At 50.1% G+C, this 21,834-nt stretch overlaps 1 protein-coding gene across 1 annotated transcript in view; it reads right to left on the reverse strand.

The window, feature by feature from the left end:
• LOC130390763 (ephrin-B1-like) overlaps nucleotides 1–20,746 on the reverse strand; it is a 35,130-nt gene extending 14,384 nt beyond the window's left edge. The window contains exon 1 of the mRNA XM_056600893.1: nucleotides 19,685–20,746. Coding sequence (XP_056456868.1) covers nucleotides 19,685–19,800 — 116 coding nt within the window. The 5' untranslated portion in view covers nucleotides 19,801–20,746. The remainder of the gene's footprint in view (nucleotides 1–19,684) is intronic.
• Nucleotides 20,747–21,834: the final 1,088 nt, after the last annotated feature.

Raw genomic sequence — 21,834 nt, forward strand, 5'->3', positions numbered from 1 at the left:
GGGAAAGTCAAACAGCTGACGAGCTGTCACCCCGTGAACTCTCCCCTTGGGTTAACGCAAACACACCAATACACACACACACACACACACACACACACACACACACACACACACACACACACACACACACACACACACACACACACACACACACACACACACACACACACACACACACACAACACACAAAACAGCCAAGTCTGCGATCCGACACTTAGAAACACACACACACACACACACACACACACACACACACCCCCGCAAAGACACAGACGCAGATACATACACACACAAACATACACACACACCCCCGCAAAGACACACATGCAGACACATGCACACACACGCATACACACACACACACACACACGCAAAGACACACACACAACGCAAACACCATAGAAGTCTCATCAAGTGGGCTGCCTGTCAAGCTCAGCCGTGCACGTCCCGCTCTAAATAAGCCACGAGCGGCAACTCCTCACATGATCGGCCCGTTACCGCTCGGCGGTGAGAAACCACCGACTCTCCATCGTATCATATCAAACGCACGTCAAGCTCACGTCAAGCTACAGGAAGCACAACCCCCCCACCCCACCACATACACAGACACACACACACACACACACACACACACACACACACACACACACGCACAATCTTTGTCCTAAGACCCCCGTTATAAATCCTAACCGAATCTGTGTGAGATTTCTGGAGACTCGACACAACACATTCCTTCTGACACATTTTCTTTCCTTCTTTTTCTCGTTTACCCTACGGCGGCTCCGAGAATGTGTGTGTGTGTGTGCGTGTCTCTGTGTGTGTGTGTGTGTGTGTGTGTGTGTGTGTGTGTGTGTGTGTGTGTGTGTGTGTGTGTTTGCGGTGTGTTTGGAGTGGTCTTAAAAATAATAAAAGGAACAGTTACCTTCCGCACCCCGCCCCATCCCCACATTTCACCCTCTTAACCCCCCCCCCCGCGCCAGACCCCGCGGTCATACCTGTCCCTCCAGCATGCCTGTGATCAGGGGGGCCGGGAGGGGGGGGGGGGGGGGCTCCTATCTCACTTGTCCTGACTGGTCATGCGCTTCTAAATAGGGAACACGTATGACCCTGGGAATAATGGTGGGGAGGGGGGATTATCCCGTGTAACATACCAAGGGCTGGGGGGGGGGGGGGGGGGGGGGGGTGCGTCGCCAACCATGTGATGGTGTGTGTGTACATACATGCATTGTGAGCGTGTGCATGTGCATCCTGGACGGTAGCAAAACTGGAGTAGGACGGAGGCCTCCCTTAGCCCCTGACAAAGTGAATTACATTGGGAGCTAAAACACCGGCTCCATGGGACGGCTTTCAGATGGATTCAGCACAAAACTTGTACACACCGTGGGTCAATAACCGGCCCGACAGGCTAATGGCCAGTTGTGAGGAGGAGGAAACGGTTCAACATTTCAACAGTGATTGGTTAGGGAAAGCATGTCGCGTTCCATGACCACTTTTCACTCTCCCCCCCCCCAGCCGTTTGCCGGCCCTCCCCCCTTCAAAGTAATGACGGCGCTTCAGCAAATTGGTGGCGTTTTCGTTCCATCCTGAAAGGAGAAAGAGATAATGCAGCTGATGCAAATGTCCCCGCTCTGATATCAGAGTGCGTCTGGGTGTGTGAGTCATCACAGACAGACTCCCTTTGAATCCAGGGGGGAGGAGGAGGAGGAGGAGGAGAGCGGAATGGAGAGAGAGAGAGAGAGAGGCAGAGAGAGAGAGGCAGAGAGAGAGAGAGAGAGAGAGAGAGAGAGAGAGAGAGAGAGAGAGAGATTTTCCACAGATGAAAAAGCGGATAATTTCGTCTTTAACGACTCCGGGAGCTGGGAAATCAATGACAAATTTCTTGTTATGAGCAAACGTACAAGACATTTTAATCCTTCGCCGCACCGCCCCGTGATATTTATGTCTGTTGCCGGGCACTTTCATTATCATAAGGCGTGTTTAATATTTTTTAGCCGTGCGCGAGGCCAGCCACACTGCAATGATGATTGAGAGCGCTCGAGATTTAGTGGCTCCTTCTCCAGCTGTGTGCGCACACACACACACACACACACACTTCAGAACCTACACAGATCCCTGTGAGGGGGGCAATTGAACACAGAGAGAGAGAGAGAGAGAGAGAGAGAGAGAGAGAGAGAGAGAGAGAGAGAGAGAGAGAGAGAGAGAGAGAGACAGACAGACAGACAGACAGACAGACAGACAGACAGACAGAGACAGACAGATAGAGAGGCACAGAGGCACAGAGAGTGTGAGAGTGAGAGAGAGAGAGAGAGAGAGAGAGAGAGAGAGAGAGAGAACTAAATATAGATGAAGAGGGAGGCGATAGAAAGATAAATTGAAGCGGAAGGGGAGATAGAACAAGAGAGAGAAATCAAAAAGAAAATGAAGAGAGAATGAGCAAAGAATTGAAATTGAGAAGGAGAATAAAAGTGGAGAGAGACTAGAGGAGTAGTAGAGAGGGGTGTGTGTATGTGTGTGTGTGTGTGTCTACTGGGGGGGGGGGGGGTAGGAAGCAATGTGCAGCATTAAGGACCCAATGCCAGCCAGTGGGGCCCACATTGAATGCCTCACAGCCCTATCTCACCAGCGAGGAGCTTTGATTCGTCTGATTGTCTCCAATATTGAGACACACAATAAACACAACACTGGGCGGCCATTTGCAATTCTAATCAGCCCCTCTCTTTCTCTCTCTCTCTCTCTCTCTCTCTCTCTCTCAAACGGCCCTGGACAGCCTTTGCGGCCCTCTGGGATATCACTCATCTGACGGGGAAATAATGACACTACGAAGCATCGCCATGGCGACGGCGCTCGCGCATCCCGTGGGGTGGGGGCGGAACGGGGAACGGGGAACGGGGAACGGGGAACGGGGAACGGGGGGGGGGGGATGCAGGGAGGATATTAATACACAGGAGCGCTAAATGAATTAGCCAGGAGATTAGCTTGATAGCAGGTTAATGAATGTGTTCTACGCCGAAGACCACTTCCTCCACCTTGTGCGCCTACTACCTCCACCACCACCACCGCCCTCCCTCCTTTCTGCCCCCCCCCCCCCCAGCAACAAGGCGCGCCCGCAGGTTCACACCTGTTCCTGGCAGGACGTGTCCCTGCATGATTTCAATAAACCATCGCTCTGAAACCTGAAATTCTGCCTGTGTAAACTAACGCTGATTTCTATTCAGGATAAGGGCGACGCGCCAGGGAAATATATCGGTGTTGTGATAGCGATATTATTGTCCTGTGAGTAGTGGGTTGCAGAAAGAAATAATAAAACGCCGTCAGCCTCGGAAGGAGCCGTCATAACACAACCGCATAATGTCATCATATATATTGCTGTCGGTTGCCGGTGGGTGGGGGGGGGGGGGGGGGGGGCAGTGACGGCACATAATCTGTGCAAGAAAGGGGGCATAAATAAATAAATAAATGGAAGATATTCGGCTTTGCATGTCAAGGGTCAACGGTGCGTTTAACCGAGTTATAATAGCCTTTTGGCCGCGCGTACACGCAATGAGACAGGAAGAACCGAGAAAAGGCAAAGCGGTGTGTTTATTGTAGGGAGCAAACCATCTGTTGGCTCACACACACGCGTGTGCGCGTGTGCGTGGTGATAATAGCCGGTTGCCAGCGACACGGGAGGGCAAGGCGAAGGCCCCGAACCCCGTCAACCACCGCGCGTTCACCCGCCTTTGATATATCGGTCTTAAGAGGCGGGCGAAAAAAAAACCGACGAGACATTTAAATTTATCTCGGGGAAATAACAGCCCTGTCTTATGAAACTGCCCATTTGACTTGCAAATCCTCCCAGATGATTCATAAACGCCACGGCCCCTAGTCTGCTCCTCGTTCTCCTGTCGCGCGGCCCGGGAAACGCATGAAAACGTCCAACTGTACACGTCTTCCCGTGCCTCATGTCTGTGGTTTATATACCTCTGTTTATTATACCTGTGTGCGTGTGCGCGTGTGCGTGTTAACATGTGGGGCTGTCCAACGAGCGAACATGCGTTCATACCCTTGTACGACAATGCCAGCGTTTATGAGTATGTGTGTCACAGATTACGTTACATTAATTGAGCACTTGACGCTTGGGTCTACACAATAAAGCGACCGCACAATAAGTGTCTGTGTGTCTGCCTGGCGTGGCTGCTTGTGCGGGTAGCGACACGGTGTGCTAGGTGCTGTGTGCCTGTATGGGCGTGTGAATGACAGGCTGTCAGCAGAGAGAGAGAGCGAGGGAGAGATGTCTTTATCTTCTTTTCTTGTGAGTCAAAGAGCGAAGCCGTAGGGGGTGGGGGGTGGTTAGGCAGGGGTGGGGAGGGGTCAGCTCCCTGGCTGGGAGGTGACATTCTTATGGACAGGAAACATCACTTAGCTGCTTTCCCTCTGGAGAGAGGAACTCTTTGTAGCATAATGGCCGCTGCCCGTGCCTTAAACCTCGTTTAAAGGTTACGGTAACACGTTTGGCTGCAACGTGTCCTTATGTCTGAGTGTGTATGTGAGTGTGTGGGGGGGGGGCAATGGCGAGGCAACGCGCGCACCGGTTCTGATTAAAAACTCATTTTACGCCAAGATATTTATTTTAAACAACCTGGAGGTATTTTTTCGCCGTGTTTCAAAAAGGCTCCTGGAGAGAGAGAGAGAGAGGGGTTTTCTGAAGCGCGACGCATCACCTCGACGCCCTTAGCCTCTGACTCCGTCGGTTGCAACAATACAAAGAGAGAGGGCTTTTAGTTCACTGTGCTCCAGTCAATCTGCACGGGCCCTGATAAGAGGAACTGATGGATCGCTTTAATCAGGCCCAACCCAAGGATCAAGACCATGGGAGAGAGATCAATCAAACACGGGTCGCTTTACACGTGGGGAGAAAATAGAAAGAGGGAAAACACCACTTTTATCAGTGTCACTGGGGTCTTGGGCTGGGCTTAGCCCATTTTGTTTTACGACGGCAACAGAGGACAATGGCGTTACGAGAGACATTTTTTAGTCAGGGTTAGAAAAACATGAGGGTGGAAAAATGGGAGTCTGGCAAATTGAAATGCGAATTAGAGCAGAATACAAATTTCATCTGACTCAGTATTATAAACTGAATTATATGCAGAGGGGGAAGAAAATATGTCACTTTTTTTTTTTTTCAAATATTGAGAACCCAAATGGAAGTGGAAAGGAAAGGAACATTCTGGAAGTAAATAAGGGCCACATCTGCAGTCAATACAGCGAGACGTACTCCCAAAAAGACCCAAGGCTACTTTCCAACAATGCACACATTCTGTCGGATTCCAGGCATTAAAACAAAAATAAACACAGCCTGCTAAATGAAATACATACAACATCGCAATAACAAAAAAAGTGGACTTTGGTGGATGTTGTCTGAAAACAAACGATACCTAAACATAAAACCCCCGTAATTACAACAGAAAGTGAAATGTATACCGGGCTCCTCGCCGAAAATCAACTCTGCCACCGAACATGAAGTTGAACGTGGCTCGCGCTAACCACACTTGGCATAAATAGCCCAAAGAATATTCTTCACTCGCTCGGGCTTCGCCTTCTGTCTCTCTCTCCCTCTTAAGAGGGACCCTTATCTGCAAATGTTTAACGCAGAGTCAATCCACCTCTTGCAATCTGCGCTGGTGATACTGAAAGGCAGCTACACATGTCCTGTCCAATCTGGGACAAATTGGCTTTCTTTATTCCCTCCCACAGATGAAAGATCTTATCCAGGCCGACGTGCTTCGAGTTGTCAGTGTTATTTTTTTCTCCCCCCCCCCCCCCCCCCCCCCCCCCCCCCCCAAACGCTCATAGTCCCATATTGAGCGACCATATTGACGGATGCGATCACACGGTCTCACACATCATTAGGCTCATTAAGAAGGCCGAGCTCAGAGGAGGAGGAGGAGGAGGGGGAGGAGGAGGAGGACCGGCGGCTAACTGGTGTAGCAAGAGCCTGCACCTCCTCTGATAAGGGGAGACGTGCGCTTGTCAGTGTTCCCAATGAAACGCGCGTGTGCGTGTGTTTGTGTGTGTGTGGGTGGGGTGACGTGCGTGCTAATAAATAGGTTGTTTGACGAGCCGCCCATTCTTTATACACACTGTTTGCTCTGCGATAACCCTGCGGAGTGCGGCCTCGTAAAAAGACGGCCTCCCATGTGTTGTTTTTAGGAAGCCATTAGAAAACTGGGGCATCTCCATTACAAGGCCTGTCTGATCGTTATTGCTGCCATCTGCAAACGCATACACCAGACCCCCGATCTGCAGGAGCTAACCACAGATGACTGTTAATCTAATGTATACACACTCCGCCATAATGCCTCTGCCATGATGGTCCCGTGTGGGTGTCTGCATGTGTGTGTGTGTGTGTGTGTGTGTGTGTGTGTTTGTGTGTGTACGTGTACACGTGTGTGTGTGTGTGTGCTCACGTGTGTGTGCTCACGTCTTAACATGACACAGCAGCTGTTCATTTGTCACGCCAGGAGCTTCGAGGTCGACACGAATTATTCCACCCCAGTATGAAGAGTGGAGCCCCTCCCCCACGCCCCTCCACCCCCCTCTGCCCACACCCCGATCACACGGCCACCAAACACACACTGCTGCCAAACACACGCCACCGCAAAACTTTACTACCATACCCCTACGACCAAATACACTAGCACCATTCTCTCTCTCTATCCCACACACACACACACACAACGTCCAGACACACACTCGACGTCCCGACACACACACACACACACACACACACACACACACACACACACACACACACACACACACACACACACACACACACACACACACACACACACACACACACACACACACACAACCACCAAACACGAAAACACCCAACACAAAGCCTGAAAACAAGCACCCAGCGCCATATTCCAGCCTCTCTTCGGCCCCGACCGGCCTCTTCAAAGACCCGTCATGCGCCGGGCGGCTGATGCAGGGAGAAGGCTGGCCCGGGCCCCGGCCAGGGCCAGCCGGGTCTCGCTTTGAAGGGCCCCCTCTCCCTCCCCTCTCCAGCGCCCCGTTCAACAGGAGGCAAATCATTTCCCTGCCCCCTTTTCTCCTCCCCGCTCCCCCCCCCCCCCCCCCCCCCCTATCCGCTTTGTAAGAGCCGGGGCCCCGAACCCGCTCGTTCCTGGGGGCCGGAGCGGGCCCAGCCGCACGCGAGGGCCCTTGTTCGAGGAGCTCGCCGCTCTGCGCCGTAGCGTGGAGGATGCGAAACAGGAAATGAGGCTGGCGAACGCCGCCAGATGCCAGATCAGCCGCCACTTCGATAAATATATTCATGCAACCTCATGTATATTTCAAATAGGGATTTGACTCTCGGTGCTCGCGCTCGGGCGCCGGCGCCGTCGTCTGTGCGGCGGTGGAGGGATGCGTAAGGTGCTACAATCAGGGAGGTATGAATAAATCAGCGGCGGCGGCGGCGGCGGAGAAGCGCAGCGAGGTGTAGCGGCGATGAGACGCCGGGAAAGTTTTTTATCCCCTCTGAGAGAGCGGAAGAAGGGGGTGGAGAAGGAGAGAGAGGGGGTGGGGGAGGTGGAGGCGCTGATGGTGGTGACGGAGGTTTGTTCTGTCTGTCGTGTCTGAGTGTAAAGAGGGGGATGAGGGGAGGCTTTAGAGCGCTGGATCTCGAGGAAGATGAGGAGGAGGAGGAGGAGGAGGAGGAGGAGGAGGAGGAGGAGGAGGAGGAGCGAAGAGGAGCGAGGAGGACCAGGAGACGGGCGAGGAGGAGCGTGAGGAGGAGTGAGGAGGAGCACGAGGCAGAACGATGAGGAGCAAAACTCTGCGAGATGGGCGAGGAGGAGGAGGAGGAGGAGGAGGAGGAGGAGGAGCTCCGTCTCGCGATGGAGCGAGGAGGAGCACGAGACGGAGTGGCGGAATAATCCAGGCGCGGAGATAAAGACGGTAAATATAGCATAACAGCGCCCGGGGGCTGGGGGCGGCGGCGGCGGCGGCGGCTAGTCATTAAGCAGAGCTAATGTGCCGCCTCCAGCGCCGGTTCTCCGCGCAGGCCCGCGAGGCAAGGTGGAGATATGTCGGCTGAATATTGTGTTTGCTTTGGCAGGAGCGGGGGGGGGGGGAGAGGGGGGGGGGGCGGGTTCTCTCTCTCCGATTTCCAATATGGGAGACATGAGAGGCTTCCACCCAGGCCCGGGCACATCACGGGGGGAGTGTAAACACGGGCCGTAATGGGGAACATGTGTGGCGGAGATGAAACGGGATGAAGTATAGGCCCCCGCGTCCCGCCGCGCTCCAATCACCGCTGCAGGAACTTAGCATGGAGAGGAAACAGGGGGACCCCCCCCAACACACACCCTACCCCCGCCTCGTCCCCCCCCAACCCTGCCACCCCCTCCCCGACAGGCTCCATCTTTCACACACACAGACAGACAGACACACAGACAACACACACACACACACACACACACAGACACACACACGTTGACAATATGGTCGTTCTGGAGCAAATCTGCCCCCCGATGTGAAGGGGCAGACTCTGACAGTGACATCTCCATTCAAACTGGAATTCTCTTTTCTCTTCCCAGTGTGTGCAAACCCACACACACGCACACGCACACACACACACACACACACACACACACACACACACACACACACACAGCCAGAGGCCATGGGGGGGATGAAGGGGAGGGGGAGGAGCCAAAGCAGGCTAAAGCCCTTTTCTCGCTGCCGTTGGAATCTCGGTGGGGCTTTAGTGTGCCATTATGGGAAGATTAGAACTTTGAATGCCGGGCTATGTGATGTCATTGTTAGTTTTGTTGCGTGGTCCGGATGGCTTGTGAGAGTCCATGTGACCCAGACACTGGACATATCCCTGGCCTGGACAAAATGCTCTGCTTAGGGCAGGGGATGTGATTGATTGCAGCCGGCCTTTGTATCTGTCTGGTATGGATGTATTGGAAGAGGAATTAGTCAAACCAAAAAAAAGAAAACGCAGGGGGAAAGGGCTTTGCATCTGACTCCATCAATCAAGTCGGCAATCAAAATAATTCAATTAAGAGACTTTAAATCCTGCTGGCTTACGATTCCTCGATCCAATTGCCTGGAGACAAACTCAATTTACTGACAGGCCATACATGATAGCATTAACTCTGCTTAAAAAGGGGCTCAGATGTTTTTTTTTATATTTCCATTACTTATATTTTCAGAATATCAGGGGGGAAAATATGCACAATGGCGTTCAACTTTAATACAACAGTTTGAGGGATAGTTTGTTTAGGGTTGTTCTTTGGTTTTTGCCGTTTTTGTTTGTGTACTTGGAGCAGACATTCTCGGAAAAAGAAATAGAAAAAAAAAAAACAGCACGACTTTAAAGCCCATTACCAAGGGACTCTCAAGAGCTACACAACTAATTTGTTTAGTAAAGGCAGTTGGACGTGTTTGCGAAAGCTGTGAAACTTTCCCAAATCCTTTACAGATCCCGAGGTAAATGGGCTATACATTGGCTCTCGGGGGGGACGGCGAGATAGCTGAAGGACAGGCAGATTGCTGAATATGTGTGTAATTGTCTCCTCCTTCACCCTCCGCCACCCGTTTCCGAGGTGTGAAAGGGAATGCCGGCTTGCGGTGGGACGTCCCAGGGTGAGGCGATTGAAGCGTCACTCACAGCTGCCACGCAGGGTCTCGGCGAGCCCAGGGCGTCCCATGAGAGGGCGGGGGGGGGACCTGGGACCGGGCTGTGAGCCGCAGGGGGGCCCCCCACCCATGAGCCCCCAGGGCCCCTATTCTCTCCGCTCCTCCGTCCAGGGCGAGTGAGACTGGCCCATGCTGGGAGTTTGCTTAGAAAAGCCTGAGCCAAGAAACTGGCCAGAATGGGTTAAATGGGGCAGGCCGTCGCATATAGAACCACGTATATATACACACACACACACCGCCGTCAACACAAAGACTTACACACACTCATACAATCCGTATGGTGGGAATAAAAGATGAACAAAAAATTGGAGGGATAAATCAAACATTCAAATCGTAAAGATTTGACACAGATACGCACACAGATGCTGTCATAGACACTCACCCACATGCACACACACACACACACACACACACACACACACACCCAGCCACACACAAGAACCGAAACCCTTTAGAGGGTTAGAGTCGGAAGAAATGGGTGCCTTTGCGCTACTATTGGAGCGTAAACCGCGAACGGAGCGGAAAGTCTCCGGGATTAAACCCAGCAACCCTGTTCCGTCACTCATCTCCGGGCCTCTCTCTAGTCTGTGACCGTTGGTTTATAATAAAGCTTTATTAATAATATAAAGAGGACGAGGAGGAGATGGAGGCTTGGCGGTGAGTGGGTGGAAGGGGGGGGGGGGGGGGGGGGGGGGGGGGATCCAGCCAGCTCCATCTGCCACACTGACACACTTACAAGAGATGCGTCCGCTGGGTTGGTGTGTCTCTGCCTGTGCGTGGGGGTGGGTGGGTTGGGGCGGGCGGGGGGGGGGGGGGGGGGGGGGCGAGTGCTTCTGCCATTACTTTACTGTTCTATCATTCTATTATCCTGCCACTCCATTCAATTACAACCACCCTCCATTAACGGTGCTCGTATATCAATAGACGGCGAGCTCCGCGATGAACATTAATGATACATTCGGAGACACCGGAGAGTACGACTGCGTCCGCCCCTCTCCCACTCGCTCCCCGGCTCTATTCAAGTCTTTATCCCAGACAGATGGATTAGTTGATTAATAAATAATTGCTTGATTGGAGCCTGGGAGATTCCTGACGGTGTCGTTTTCAGATGGTTGCAAAACGGAGAAACGTTTAGGATGAAACGGAATGAAACGGATGGCTTTTAAACTTTAATATCCAAACTTTATGTTTGAAGGGAATATTTAACTTTAATAAGTGATATTTTATATAAAGCGATAACACACTCACTTTGTCACACACTCAAAATCAGGGACAGACCGACTCAAGAAGAGCTAAAATAGCCCAGCCTGTCTGGGACAAACTGTGTGCACAACAGTTCCACCTTCGGACCACTGCACCGTTGATTGCATGCATTCCTAACTGCATTGCTTGCACTAAGGACCACTGTGCAGTGCAATTTACATCTTAGCGAATGTGCAATATCCAGAAGTGCAACATCTCGTCTGCTATCGTATGGTTTGATGTGTTCCATCTTATTAGAATTCAGAATTCATGTGTACATACAAGGTAGGTGACTTGGTGAAGAAATCCTATTCAACACCTTCCTTTCCTAACCCACTCACAATCGGTCATGATGACAACCTGTGTGGAGTAGTGTACTGCATTAAAATGAGTGGAGGCGTAACAGAGTGCGCCAAAGTACCAAAGAAAGCTCATACCACTTTAGATATTTGGAAATGGTTCGGCCACCTAAACTCTGACCGAGCACAGAATAGTAGTAGTCAACAGCCCAGCCCTACTGCTAGTCAAGCTTCTGTAGTTTGACAACCAACAATGGGTCTATTTTTAACAGCCGAAAATATACGAAAATAAGTCAAAGCGATACAAAGTGATAAACAGCACAGTTAGGCACTGTATCGCTAAAGATATGATGCCCATAAGCATGATTGAAAAACAGGGGAGCTAATGAGTGATGGATGCTAAGTAAATACTGCCTGGCCGAAAGATGTTTTTCCCAAAACATCACTCCCCCAGCTCTTGTCTCTGAGACAGTATTTTACATATTGATTAATTTATTTAATCAGTGTTTACTATTCTACCTCTAATATGTTTGAGAGAGGTTATTAAACAAGTTATTCGATGTATTGGGACTCACAGCATTTGTTTAAAATATTATCTTATTATATTTATTTAGTGTTTAATGTAAAGCCATGTTGGTTCTGTTGAATGTTTGTCAACTATTTGTTCTGATAATAAATATTTGTATATTAAAAAACATTATTAACCATCAGGTTTCTTTAGGGTTCTGTATTAAGGAGAATACTCATAAAACGGTATATTTAACATTATTATTAAATATATAACACAATCAATATAAATGTGTATGTGATATCATGTTTGGCCATATCGCAAAGACATATATTATGTGTGTATGTATGTATATATATACTAACACCTTAACTAGTGTAGTTTTAACTTTGTGTTCCATTTGTGTGAATGCTCCAATAGGACTGCCAATCTATTTCGCACTACTCTGTACAACGACAATAAAATACCTATTTTCAATTCAATCTTTTATTTCAAAAAGCTTTAAAACAGTTATTTATAATTCTCCTTTTACCAAAATGACTCGATCACTCTCCAACCTGAACCGTGCAAAACCACAAACACTTAATAAAATGAGTCACACCCTCCAAACTCCATCCGCCCCCCTGCCCTATTAAATAATAGTAATTCTGATGCGACGCCGTTGCTTCGAGTCTTTTAAATGTCACACTAAACTCGTGACCGAGAGCCCCCCCCCCCCCCCAACGCCCCTGTGCTTTTACCATTTAGTTTGGGGGGGGGGCGACGTCCCACGCTGGGTTAATATCTGAGGGGCTAATGACGTCTTTGAGGCTACCCTGCTGCTCCCGCCAGGGCTGCATGCTGGAGCCCGACGCGGCGACACAAGGAGCTGGTGGAGGAGGTGCAGGAGGAGGAGGAGGAGGAGCTGGTAGAGGAGGAGGAGCTGGTGGAGGAGGAGGAGGAGGAGGAGGAGGAGGAGGAGGAGGAGGAGGAGGAGGTGCAGGAGGAGGAGGAGGAGGAGGAGGAGGTGCAGGAGGAGGAGGAGGTGCAGGAGGAGGTGCAGGAGGAGGAGGAGGAGGTGCAGGAGGAGGAGGAGGAGGTGGTGGATGACGACGGGGGGGCGGGGGGGGCGGGCGGAGGGGGGTGGTGTAGTTCCGTGAGAAACAGTGAAAGTGTGCGATGAGGTCAGCCCCTGGGAGGAAGGCTAGTCCCGCTGCTCCGCGCGGCCCATGGAGGGGTAATGGTTTTAGAGATGGCTGTCACACTGATCCGTTCCACTGTCCAACACCCGCGCTGATCTCCACCCCGGTCCCGGGGTCCCGCTTGGCTTTTCCCCGGCGCTCCGGCGACTCCTCTCTGCTTCCTCACGCACTGCCCTTCTCTCCGATGTACCCCCTTTCTTCTCTCCTCTCTCTCTCTGTCTTCGTCCCCCCCCGTCCCCCGTCCCCCCCCGTCGAACTGACACATGGAAGTAATCTGGGGAGCTCAGCGCTGGACTGAAAGGATGTGCGGTTGAGCCCAGGGCTGGGTTTCAACCGTCTCCACTGGCTTCCTCTCCTCCCCTCTTTAATCCCCTCATTTTCATCTGCTCTTATGTAAAAAAGAGACGACGACAGTAAACAACAGGCAGACTTTAGCCATTCAACTTCTTTAGCCAACCCCCCCACCCCAGCCCCCCTCCCAAACTCCCCACAGTGACTTCCTTTACCTCGGCATTCCTACATTACCCCCCTAGCCCCCCCCCCCCCCCCCCCCCCCCCCACCGTGCCCGATTCACTTTAAAGCAGCCACAACAACAACAACAACAACACAAACCGCCACGACAAAGGAACAAACAAAATAAACTCTTTAAAGACGACGGTTCGCCAAACGCCTAGCCACAGCTCCCACGTCGGCCCTGGGTCCGACGCCAAGGCCGATGGCGTTGGCAGTGAGAGGGGGGGGGGGGGGGGGGGGGGGCAGCTGACTGCTACTTCCTGGTCGCTGGCAGGCCGGGCCCTGGCGTCCCGAGAAGCAGTGCCCTGCGCGGGGCTAGAGAGAGAGCGAGAGAGGCCTGCGAGGCAGCCTCCGCCCCGGGCCCCGCCGCCACCACCCGCTCAGTGCCTCCGGGCCGTCCCACAGCAACAGGGGCCCCCCTCAACACTTTTGCTTATAAGGCACGCTGCCACACTCAGCGCGTTTCCTTAATGCTCCTCTGTGAGCGCACAAAGAACAATGGTGCGCATGCAGCCACACACACACACACACAATCACAAGTTTATGCCGGAGCGTTTGTTTTAACCCCGGGTGTTCTCAGAGGGGTGGTTGCGCCATAACTTAAAGGGTTATGGGAGAAATGACTGAACTGTGTGGCTGTAAGATGCATGCTTTGTTTTCCTTGGTAGGTATAGCGGTGCTCGGGTTAGGTTGTAGCTACGTGTGGGATGCCGGCCACAAAGGAAATGCTGAAGAGTATTCCATGAGATATTTGACAAAAGCCAACTGAATAAGGCCTGTGTTATCTTACAGAAAGCTGCCACTCATTTCAGAAACCGAGCTGTTGTCCCGTGTTAGCCGTGAATGCTATACATTTGGGAATGGAAATAATAAATCTGATGCAAATCTATTCAATATAAGGATTCTTACAGACCACATGCCACTACAGGCACCAAAGAAGATCAAGGAGGATTTTTTTTCGTGGTTTGGAAGGCTAAACTACCAGGCCATAAACTAAGTCCATCTGGAACCGAACCATAAATAACTACATATATGAAAGAACAATTCCCAAAAGAGCTGGTCAGTACTTCAACCACAGAGTCCAGGTACTTCATATACTATTGACCACATAAGGAACCTGTCCTCACACACACACACACATACACCACTGAAACACACACACACACCGCTGAAACAACGCACATACACATACACACACACATGCACACACACACAGACAAACACTGCTGAAACAACGCACACACACACACACAAAACACACACAGAAAAGCAATTGCAGCTGTCCTTGTCGCAGCACACAGGCTGCCTTCACTGCACCAGGGGCCAGTTGCTCTCCAGAAGTGACTCTTATTGGTCGGGGGCCCCTCTCTGCCTCTCGGCCTCCGCACCGTGCCTCTTCCACTATGGCTCTCTGAGCAGGACTGAGGCTCTAAGTCCCTTCTATGTGTAATGAGATCTCTATCAGTGGGAAACATGATCAGAGCCTAAAGAGAGGTGGTGGTGGAGGAGTAGGAAGAGGTGGAAGGGAGTGGGGGAGAAGGGGTGATGCAGAGAGAGAGAGCGAGCGAGAGAGAGAGAGAGAGAGAGGGGGAGAGAGAGAGGGGGAGAGAGAGGGGGGACTGTGCACTGCAGCCTGGAACAAATACCTCCCCACCCCCCCTGAACCTCCTAGCAGTGGCCCGCTCCGGAGCAGTGACCACGCGGGCTCGTTATTCTCGGAACCAGAAGGGTTTCCAGCCTGGTTCTCTGGCCGGTCTTACTTGGCTCAGGTCTAACAGGTTGTGGCAGTTTCAGTTTGTTTAGTACGGCACTCGCAGCCTGCGAGTGAAATGACTGCAATATTTACATGTCACCGTAGCGTAGCTAGCTAGCCTGTGTGTCGCTTTTCAGACTGTCAGAGGATCTTTATTGTTAAACAAACGTGTTATCTTGCCCTTTTACAACACCCTGAGGGAGACGGGAACTGACAAAAAGACAGGAGTGTTATTATTTTCCGGGGGATGAAACAAGATGGCAGAACATAACTTGAACTTTAATTAGACCATTCTGTGTACTACGAGCTGTGCCAAAAGCAGCCAACTAAAATTAAAAAAGTCAAATAAAACTAAAAGAACTTCAGGGGATCAGTGAAGTAATTACCACACTTTCAGAAATAAAATACAATGTTCACCCACAAACAGGAGCGAAGTTACAGCATGTGTATGTTATCCTGGTGTGTATAGGTATATAAACATACGTACAAGTGTGTGAGTATATTTAGATATTTACTTATAATACATTTCTATGCATTTATATTGCATAGATGTATTATTATTTATAATACTTATATAAATTTATATATACATATAAATATAAATCAAATTTATTATAATAACAATATTTTATCGTAGATCTATTGAAATGTATGTATTTATATATTTTTTTTTTATATTTTTATTCCTGGTTTATAGCATGGAAATATATTCTAAATATATTTACCATCAACAATCCTAACGGCAAAAATAATAATAATACTACTGAATTATTAATCAGAAAAAATATTATGAATGAAACAGCAGTCAACACACACAACACAAACAGAGCTGCTAGGAACCATGTCATTCCATCCAGGCTGTCGTCTCGGTGAGGCGGCTGCATGTACCCTGCTGAACGCTGCCCCGTTCAGGGTGGGGGCATCGCTGAGGTGAGTGGAGGGGGAAATCAGAGGGAGCTGCTGCCTCCACCGTGTGCCCTCAGCAGGTTCCTCCACTCACTGAGGTGGAGAGGGGTGGCGGCGTGTTTTTTTTGTTTTTTCTACCCCTGCACCGGTGTGTTTTCTGTCTCTTCCCCCCCCCCACCCCCACCCCCACCCTTCCCCCATCTTGGGGTTTTTCCTCTCCCCTGGGCTGCCACAAACAGAGCGTGTTCGCTACAGGTCATGAGGTAAATATTAGCCGAGCCAGGGTGGAGGACGCAGCCCAAACAGCTCTGAGCTCGCCTGTCGGATTATCATGAAAGTGGCATCACCGCCGCAGCATTCCTCCACACAGAGAGCCGCCGCGTGTGTTTCCATATGCATGCTGTAAACCAGGGTTATGCGAGTGTATAAATATATATATATACACCCAGATATGTCTTTTGAGGGCTGTGAGTGAGTCTGAATTGAATATACGTGTGTGCGTGTGTTTCCATATTTATGTCGTAAGCAAGCGTTGTGTGTGTAAATATACATAGAAGTATAAGTGTATGTAATCGAAGTGTGTGTCCATATGTATGTCATAAGCGAGCGTTGTGTGTGGGTATACACTGTATAAGTCGAGAAATATACAAGTATGAATCTAAGTGTGTGGCTGCGTGCCTGTGTGTGTGTGTGTGTCTGTGCGTGTGCCTGCGCGTGCACATCATTGTATCGAGTAACTCCGGCCAAACCGAAGGGGACGTGATCAGTCATAACAAAATGACATTTCGTAGCGTAATCCCACTCAGCCAAATGAGCGCTAATCCGATTTGTCGTGATGTGTGGCCGGCGCTCCGTAAGAAGGGGACTCTGGGCCGGCGGAGGACATGGGCATGTCCAGCCCTCTCTCTGCGTGTCACTCCCTCCCCACTTCCCTTCCAGGTTCAAATTAAATACAGCCGGGGCTTTAAATAGGCCCGGCGCTGCCGCTCTACGCTGCCATACTTACCCCTGCTGAACTCAACTTAAAACACACGTTCGCACACAGTCGAATTCTCCGACACACAACCCACACACAATGACAATCCCAATTCTGTGTCTCCAGACTGGGTGAGGGAGGAAGGGGACTTGGGGAGGGAGGGTGGTGGGGGGGGGGGGGGGTGCAGGGAGATGAATTATGTGGTCTCTTCCGGAATGCAGGGAAGGAAATCAATTAAGCAAGCTCCAGTTATTGGTAACGCGGGAGCGGGTCTGCTAGCACGCCCGCTCGCATGGAAATCCATACTGCAGGGAATGCTCAGCCGATGCAGACACACACACACACACACACACACACACACACACAGAAACAAACATACACACACGCACGCACACACACACACATACAACAAGCCCTTCGCCACACAATGGAAAACCACACGGCACAGTTGTCTTTACCTGCTGGTTGTGTTTACTTTGGCTCATAACTCATGGTGTGCGTGTGCGTGTGCGTGTGCATGTGTGTAGGCAGGCGCGGATGAATTTATTAGCAGAGGCAGCAGTGGTCCCCAAAGTGGAAGAGGAACTACGACATCGTAAATCTAGATAAGTCACAAGATACTATACTGTACAACTCAGCCTCTCTCTGTGACTCTCTCCCTCTCTGCGTCTCTCTCCCTGCCTCTATCGCTCTCTACTTGCCTCTCTCTCCCCCTTTATATTCTCACCTACCTTTCAGGGAATCCAACCCAGGTGAATAAAAGGCCAGGTAGAGGGGGGGGGAACTGGGGAGGAGATGGCTCGTAGCCGTGGACTATTTGGTTCTTTATTGCACCCGTTGCACACGGCTGCTGACTGATACATTTCGGAGGAAAAACAGGTTTGTCTTTGTTTTCGAGAGGCCTCCAACTCGGGCAGGATAATTGCCCTTTGTTTCTCTAAAAGCACAGAGCGCTAGGATAATTGGGTTATGAGAACACTCTGCAGAATGCGTTATTGTTCTATTGTGAGCTTTATGACATTTCTTCTGCTGGGGTGCCTTTCGTTTTTCCCTACTTTATCTGTACCTTAACGTTTCTTGTTTTGGTTGATTGATACGAAAGGGTAACGCAGACTTAAAATTGAGAAGTAGAAGCCGAAGTTCCTTCCTGGCGCAACCTCATCCTGTGATTTACGGTCGCAATGATCATCAATCAATAAAGGTCTCCAATGCCATCTCCTTTAACTTTTCCTGCCTCTCTCTCTCTGTGTGTGTGTGTGTGTGTGTGTGTGTGTGTGTGTGTGTGTGTGTGTGTGTGTGTGTGTGTGTGTGTGTGTGTGTGTGTGTGTGTGTGTGTGTGTGTGTGAGAGAGAGAGAGAGAGAGAGAAAGCGATCAGGGAGTGGCATTCATAAGGATATAAATATGCTTAATCAGCTTTAACGTGACCATGGATGACTAATAGAACAAAGTGTCACAGAGGTAGATCTTGGCCCACTCACACACACACACACCTTAAAAATCGTCCTTTTAACAAGCTCCCTTTGACTATTCCAAGGTATGCTACCATCAGCGGATAAGCTATACCCCATAAAGAGTCCCCCTTTATCCCTTTCTATACCTTCAGCTTGAATACCATTCAGCCTCGGTCTGGCTATGGCTTCCAGCTCTCCATTCTTCTCCCATGCTTCTTAACATCTGAGAAGCAGAGCTTGAGTGGGTGATAATTGCAACCAGAACTGGATTTTATGATCAGTAGCTCGGGTTCTGTAAACTATATGCTGGATATTTGTCTTGCTTCACCTTCATGTTTTAATAATGGGGTAAAAAAAAAACACAAACTGGGCTTATGCCAAATACAATTAACTGAAATGTGATTAATTTCTTCCCATTATCCGTGGGTATCTGAAGAGAAATTGTTTGTCTCGTGTTGAATTAAATGAAGCCGTAAATGAGGAAATTGCTTCCCAAGACGAGCGTCTGGGCCCTCCGTGTTTAGAGCACAAGAAAACAGCCAACTGGGGGAATATTTTTTTCTCAATACATTAAACTAGGTTACACGTTGACACAGTTGGCAAGCCTCACCTGCATTTTTATGTGTCTGCTGTGTTGCATTTTTTTCTGTGAGTACGTTTTATATAGGCCTAGGGTTCCCGTTTATTTCCGAGAAGTGGAGCCAACTAGGAGATGGTCAACTTATAAAATAGCACTTTTCCACTCAAGCAAAATTATAAAAACAATACAATAGCCCACGACTCTCTAATGGGGAAACATTGACACTTTGTTTCAAATAAGCGTTGGGTTTTATGATTATTAGAATGTTTTTGTCTGCCTAAATGTCTACCGTGAAGATGTTCACATAGGCCCAACTATCAAATAAAAGCCCTACTTTGCATATAATCATTGGAATACTAATATATACACACACGTACAAAATATACCACGTTAGTAAGTTAAAAATATATATATCAATTTGAATGTTTTCAACCATGTTCCTGCCACAATAAATAATTCCCCCACCTTACATCGCAACTTTTTCAGCCCAGCTTTCCCCACACACACACCGACACACTCGCACACTCTCAGGAGCTCGTCGTTGTTTTGCACAGCACAAACGAAATGTGTCACCTACTTGGGGTTCTGTGAGCTCCATATAATAGTCTCCAGGGACTTGGCCAGAGGTGTCGCCGTCCGGCCCATGACGATAGCGATCCAAAGGTAATACTTCCAGCACGCCAGCCCCGCCATTCTCTTCGCGGAGTGGGGCAGTAACTCACGGGCGTGGGACGGTGCGCGTGGCAGCCTTTATCAATGGTACGGGCCCGGTGGAATGTAAGCGTTGATTAGTCGGGGGCATGTGAGGTCGATATCAGATACATGTCCTTCTGTCCAATTTCTTCAAATCAGGCTCGAGGACCTCCCCTACTCCAGCCGCGTCCTTGACTGAACTGTCCGCAGAAGAAACGAGCGAACCTCGACCCGACCGATTCGATCCGATCTGGGCCAAGGAAAGCCCCCTGCGTGTGTGTGTGTCCTGGTTGACCTGTGGCTTGCTTTACTTCAAACTGTTCGAAGGCAAATAGATGACGTTAAAACGAGTCGCGTACGGATCGCGTCTGATCCCAGGTGCTGGGATGAAGCGCGACGTTTGACAGCGCGGTGGAGGCGCGAGAGCTATCCCCCGTGCCTTTGTCGAGTCTCCCCCGGAGCCTCTACCTGTCGCAGCCCACCGCCTACCGATGACAACAGCCTTCCATCAGTCACAACTCCACGGCGCGCTGGCAAATTCTGCACCGACTACCTCATTCCAATCGCATCGTTGGAGTTTCCCGTGTTCCTCTCCTTGAATCTCTCCTTTTCTGTCTCTCTCTATCTGTGGTGAATATTCCTCTCCGGGTCCCTTCGTACGACAGCGTGCGAGTGCTTTTTCCAAACGGCTCTCTCTCGTGAAGAGTGGCTGATTATTCCAAGTCGTGCACACTGTGTCTGTGTGGTCTTTGGGTAGACCAAGCTATGGCTTTTTTCAAGACATTCGGCGCAAAAAAAAGAAATGTCGCGGGGTTTAAGTCCAGTTAGTTCGCCTCCACGGACGCTTTAAACGCAGTCCCCGCTCGCCGGCCAGCAAATAGTTCCAACCGGTGTTTCACCGTGTCCACTCAGCGTCCTCCGCTCTGCGCCTCAGCTCGAGCTAAACTGCTACTGTAACACGATGCCAGTGGAGGCGCATAGGGGGACGGCCCACCGCATCAGTGGCAGCCAATCAGAGCTCGCTGTCCGAACTTGGAAGCGAGGGCATGTATGGGGTCCGTTATTTGGTTGACCCCCCCCCCTCTCTCTCTCTCTCTCTCTCTCTCTCTCTCTCTCTCTCTCTCTCTCTCTCTCTCTCTCTCTCTCTCTCTCTCTCTCTCTCTCTTTCTCTCTCTCTCTCTCTTTTTCTCTCTCTCGCCACATCATGACCCAAATTAAAATGGACTTTGGTCTTCACGCGTCATGCCTGGTTTAGAAAGCAGCAGTGATAATGATGCATGTGTAAAAATGCTTAAAGAGGAAAACTTTGAACCGGTGTTTATGAGGAGGGTTCCGGGCCAGCTTGGCGGAAGTAATCGCGCTTCTGTAGCGTTGGAAATAAATGATGATTAATTTTCTCTTTGGGTTCTTTTCTCGTTGTCTCCACGTGGGATAATGGACTGCATGAGAACTTCGTCTCTCCAGTGTCAATAGACAATGGACGGTCGGCAGCCTATAGTCATTGGCCCATTCATTCAGTGAGGAGAAAATGCTTGACACATAATTGATCATGTCCATGTCTGTGCCCCCTTTGTGTGTGTGTGTGTGTGTGTGTGTGTGTGTGTGTGTGTGTGTGTGTGTGTGTGTGTGTGTGTGTGTGTGTGTGTGTGTGTGTGTTTGCGCATATGTGGATACGTGGTGCGTGAGTGCTCGTGCCTGTTTGCGCGCCTGTATGTGCCATGGAGTTCTCTTCAGCTAGGCTATATTTATATAATCAATCAATGCCGCCCCCTAACGGCTGTAAATAAATCGATTCACACGCAAGTTGGAAGAAATAAAAATCCTCATTTGAAAAGACAAGAGCCTATAAGAGACCTTCTTCTTTGCGCACTGGCTGTCCGGGCCTATCTTAAAGCCTATAAATGTTATTTGGACTTCCTTATTGGGATGTCCCAATAAGGAAGTAGCTCAACAATGTTTGGTCAAAGGAAGGACCGACTTTGCACTATAATTATAAACCTTTCTCTCTCTGCAGGCTACAGTCCACTTGCTCTT

The sequence above is a fragment of the Gadus chalcogrammus genome, chromosome 10 (genome assembly GCF_026213295.1).
Source record: "Gadus chalcogrammus isolate NIFS_2021 chromosome 10, NIFS_Gcha_1.0, whole genome shotgun sequence".
NCBI classification, from domain to species: domain Eukaryota; kingdom Metazoa; phylum Chordata; class Actinopteri; order Gadiformes; family Gadidae; genus Gadus; species Gadus chalcogrammus.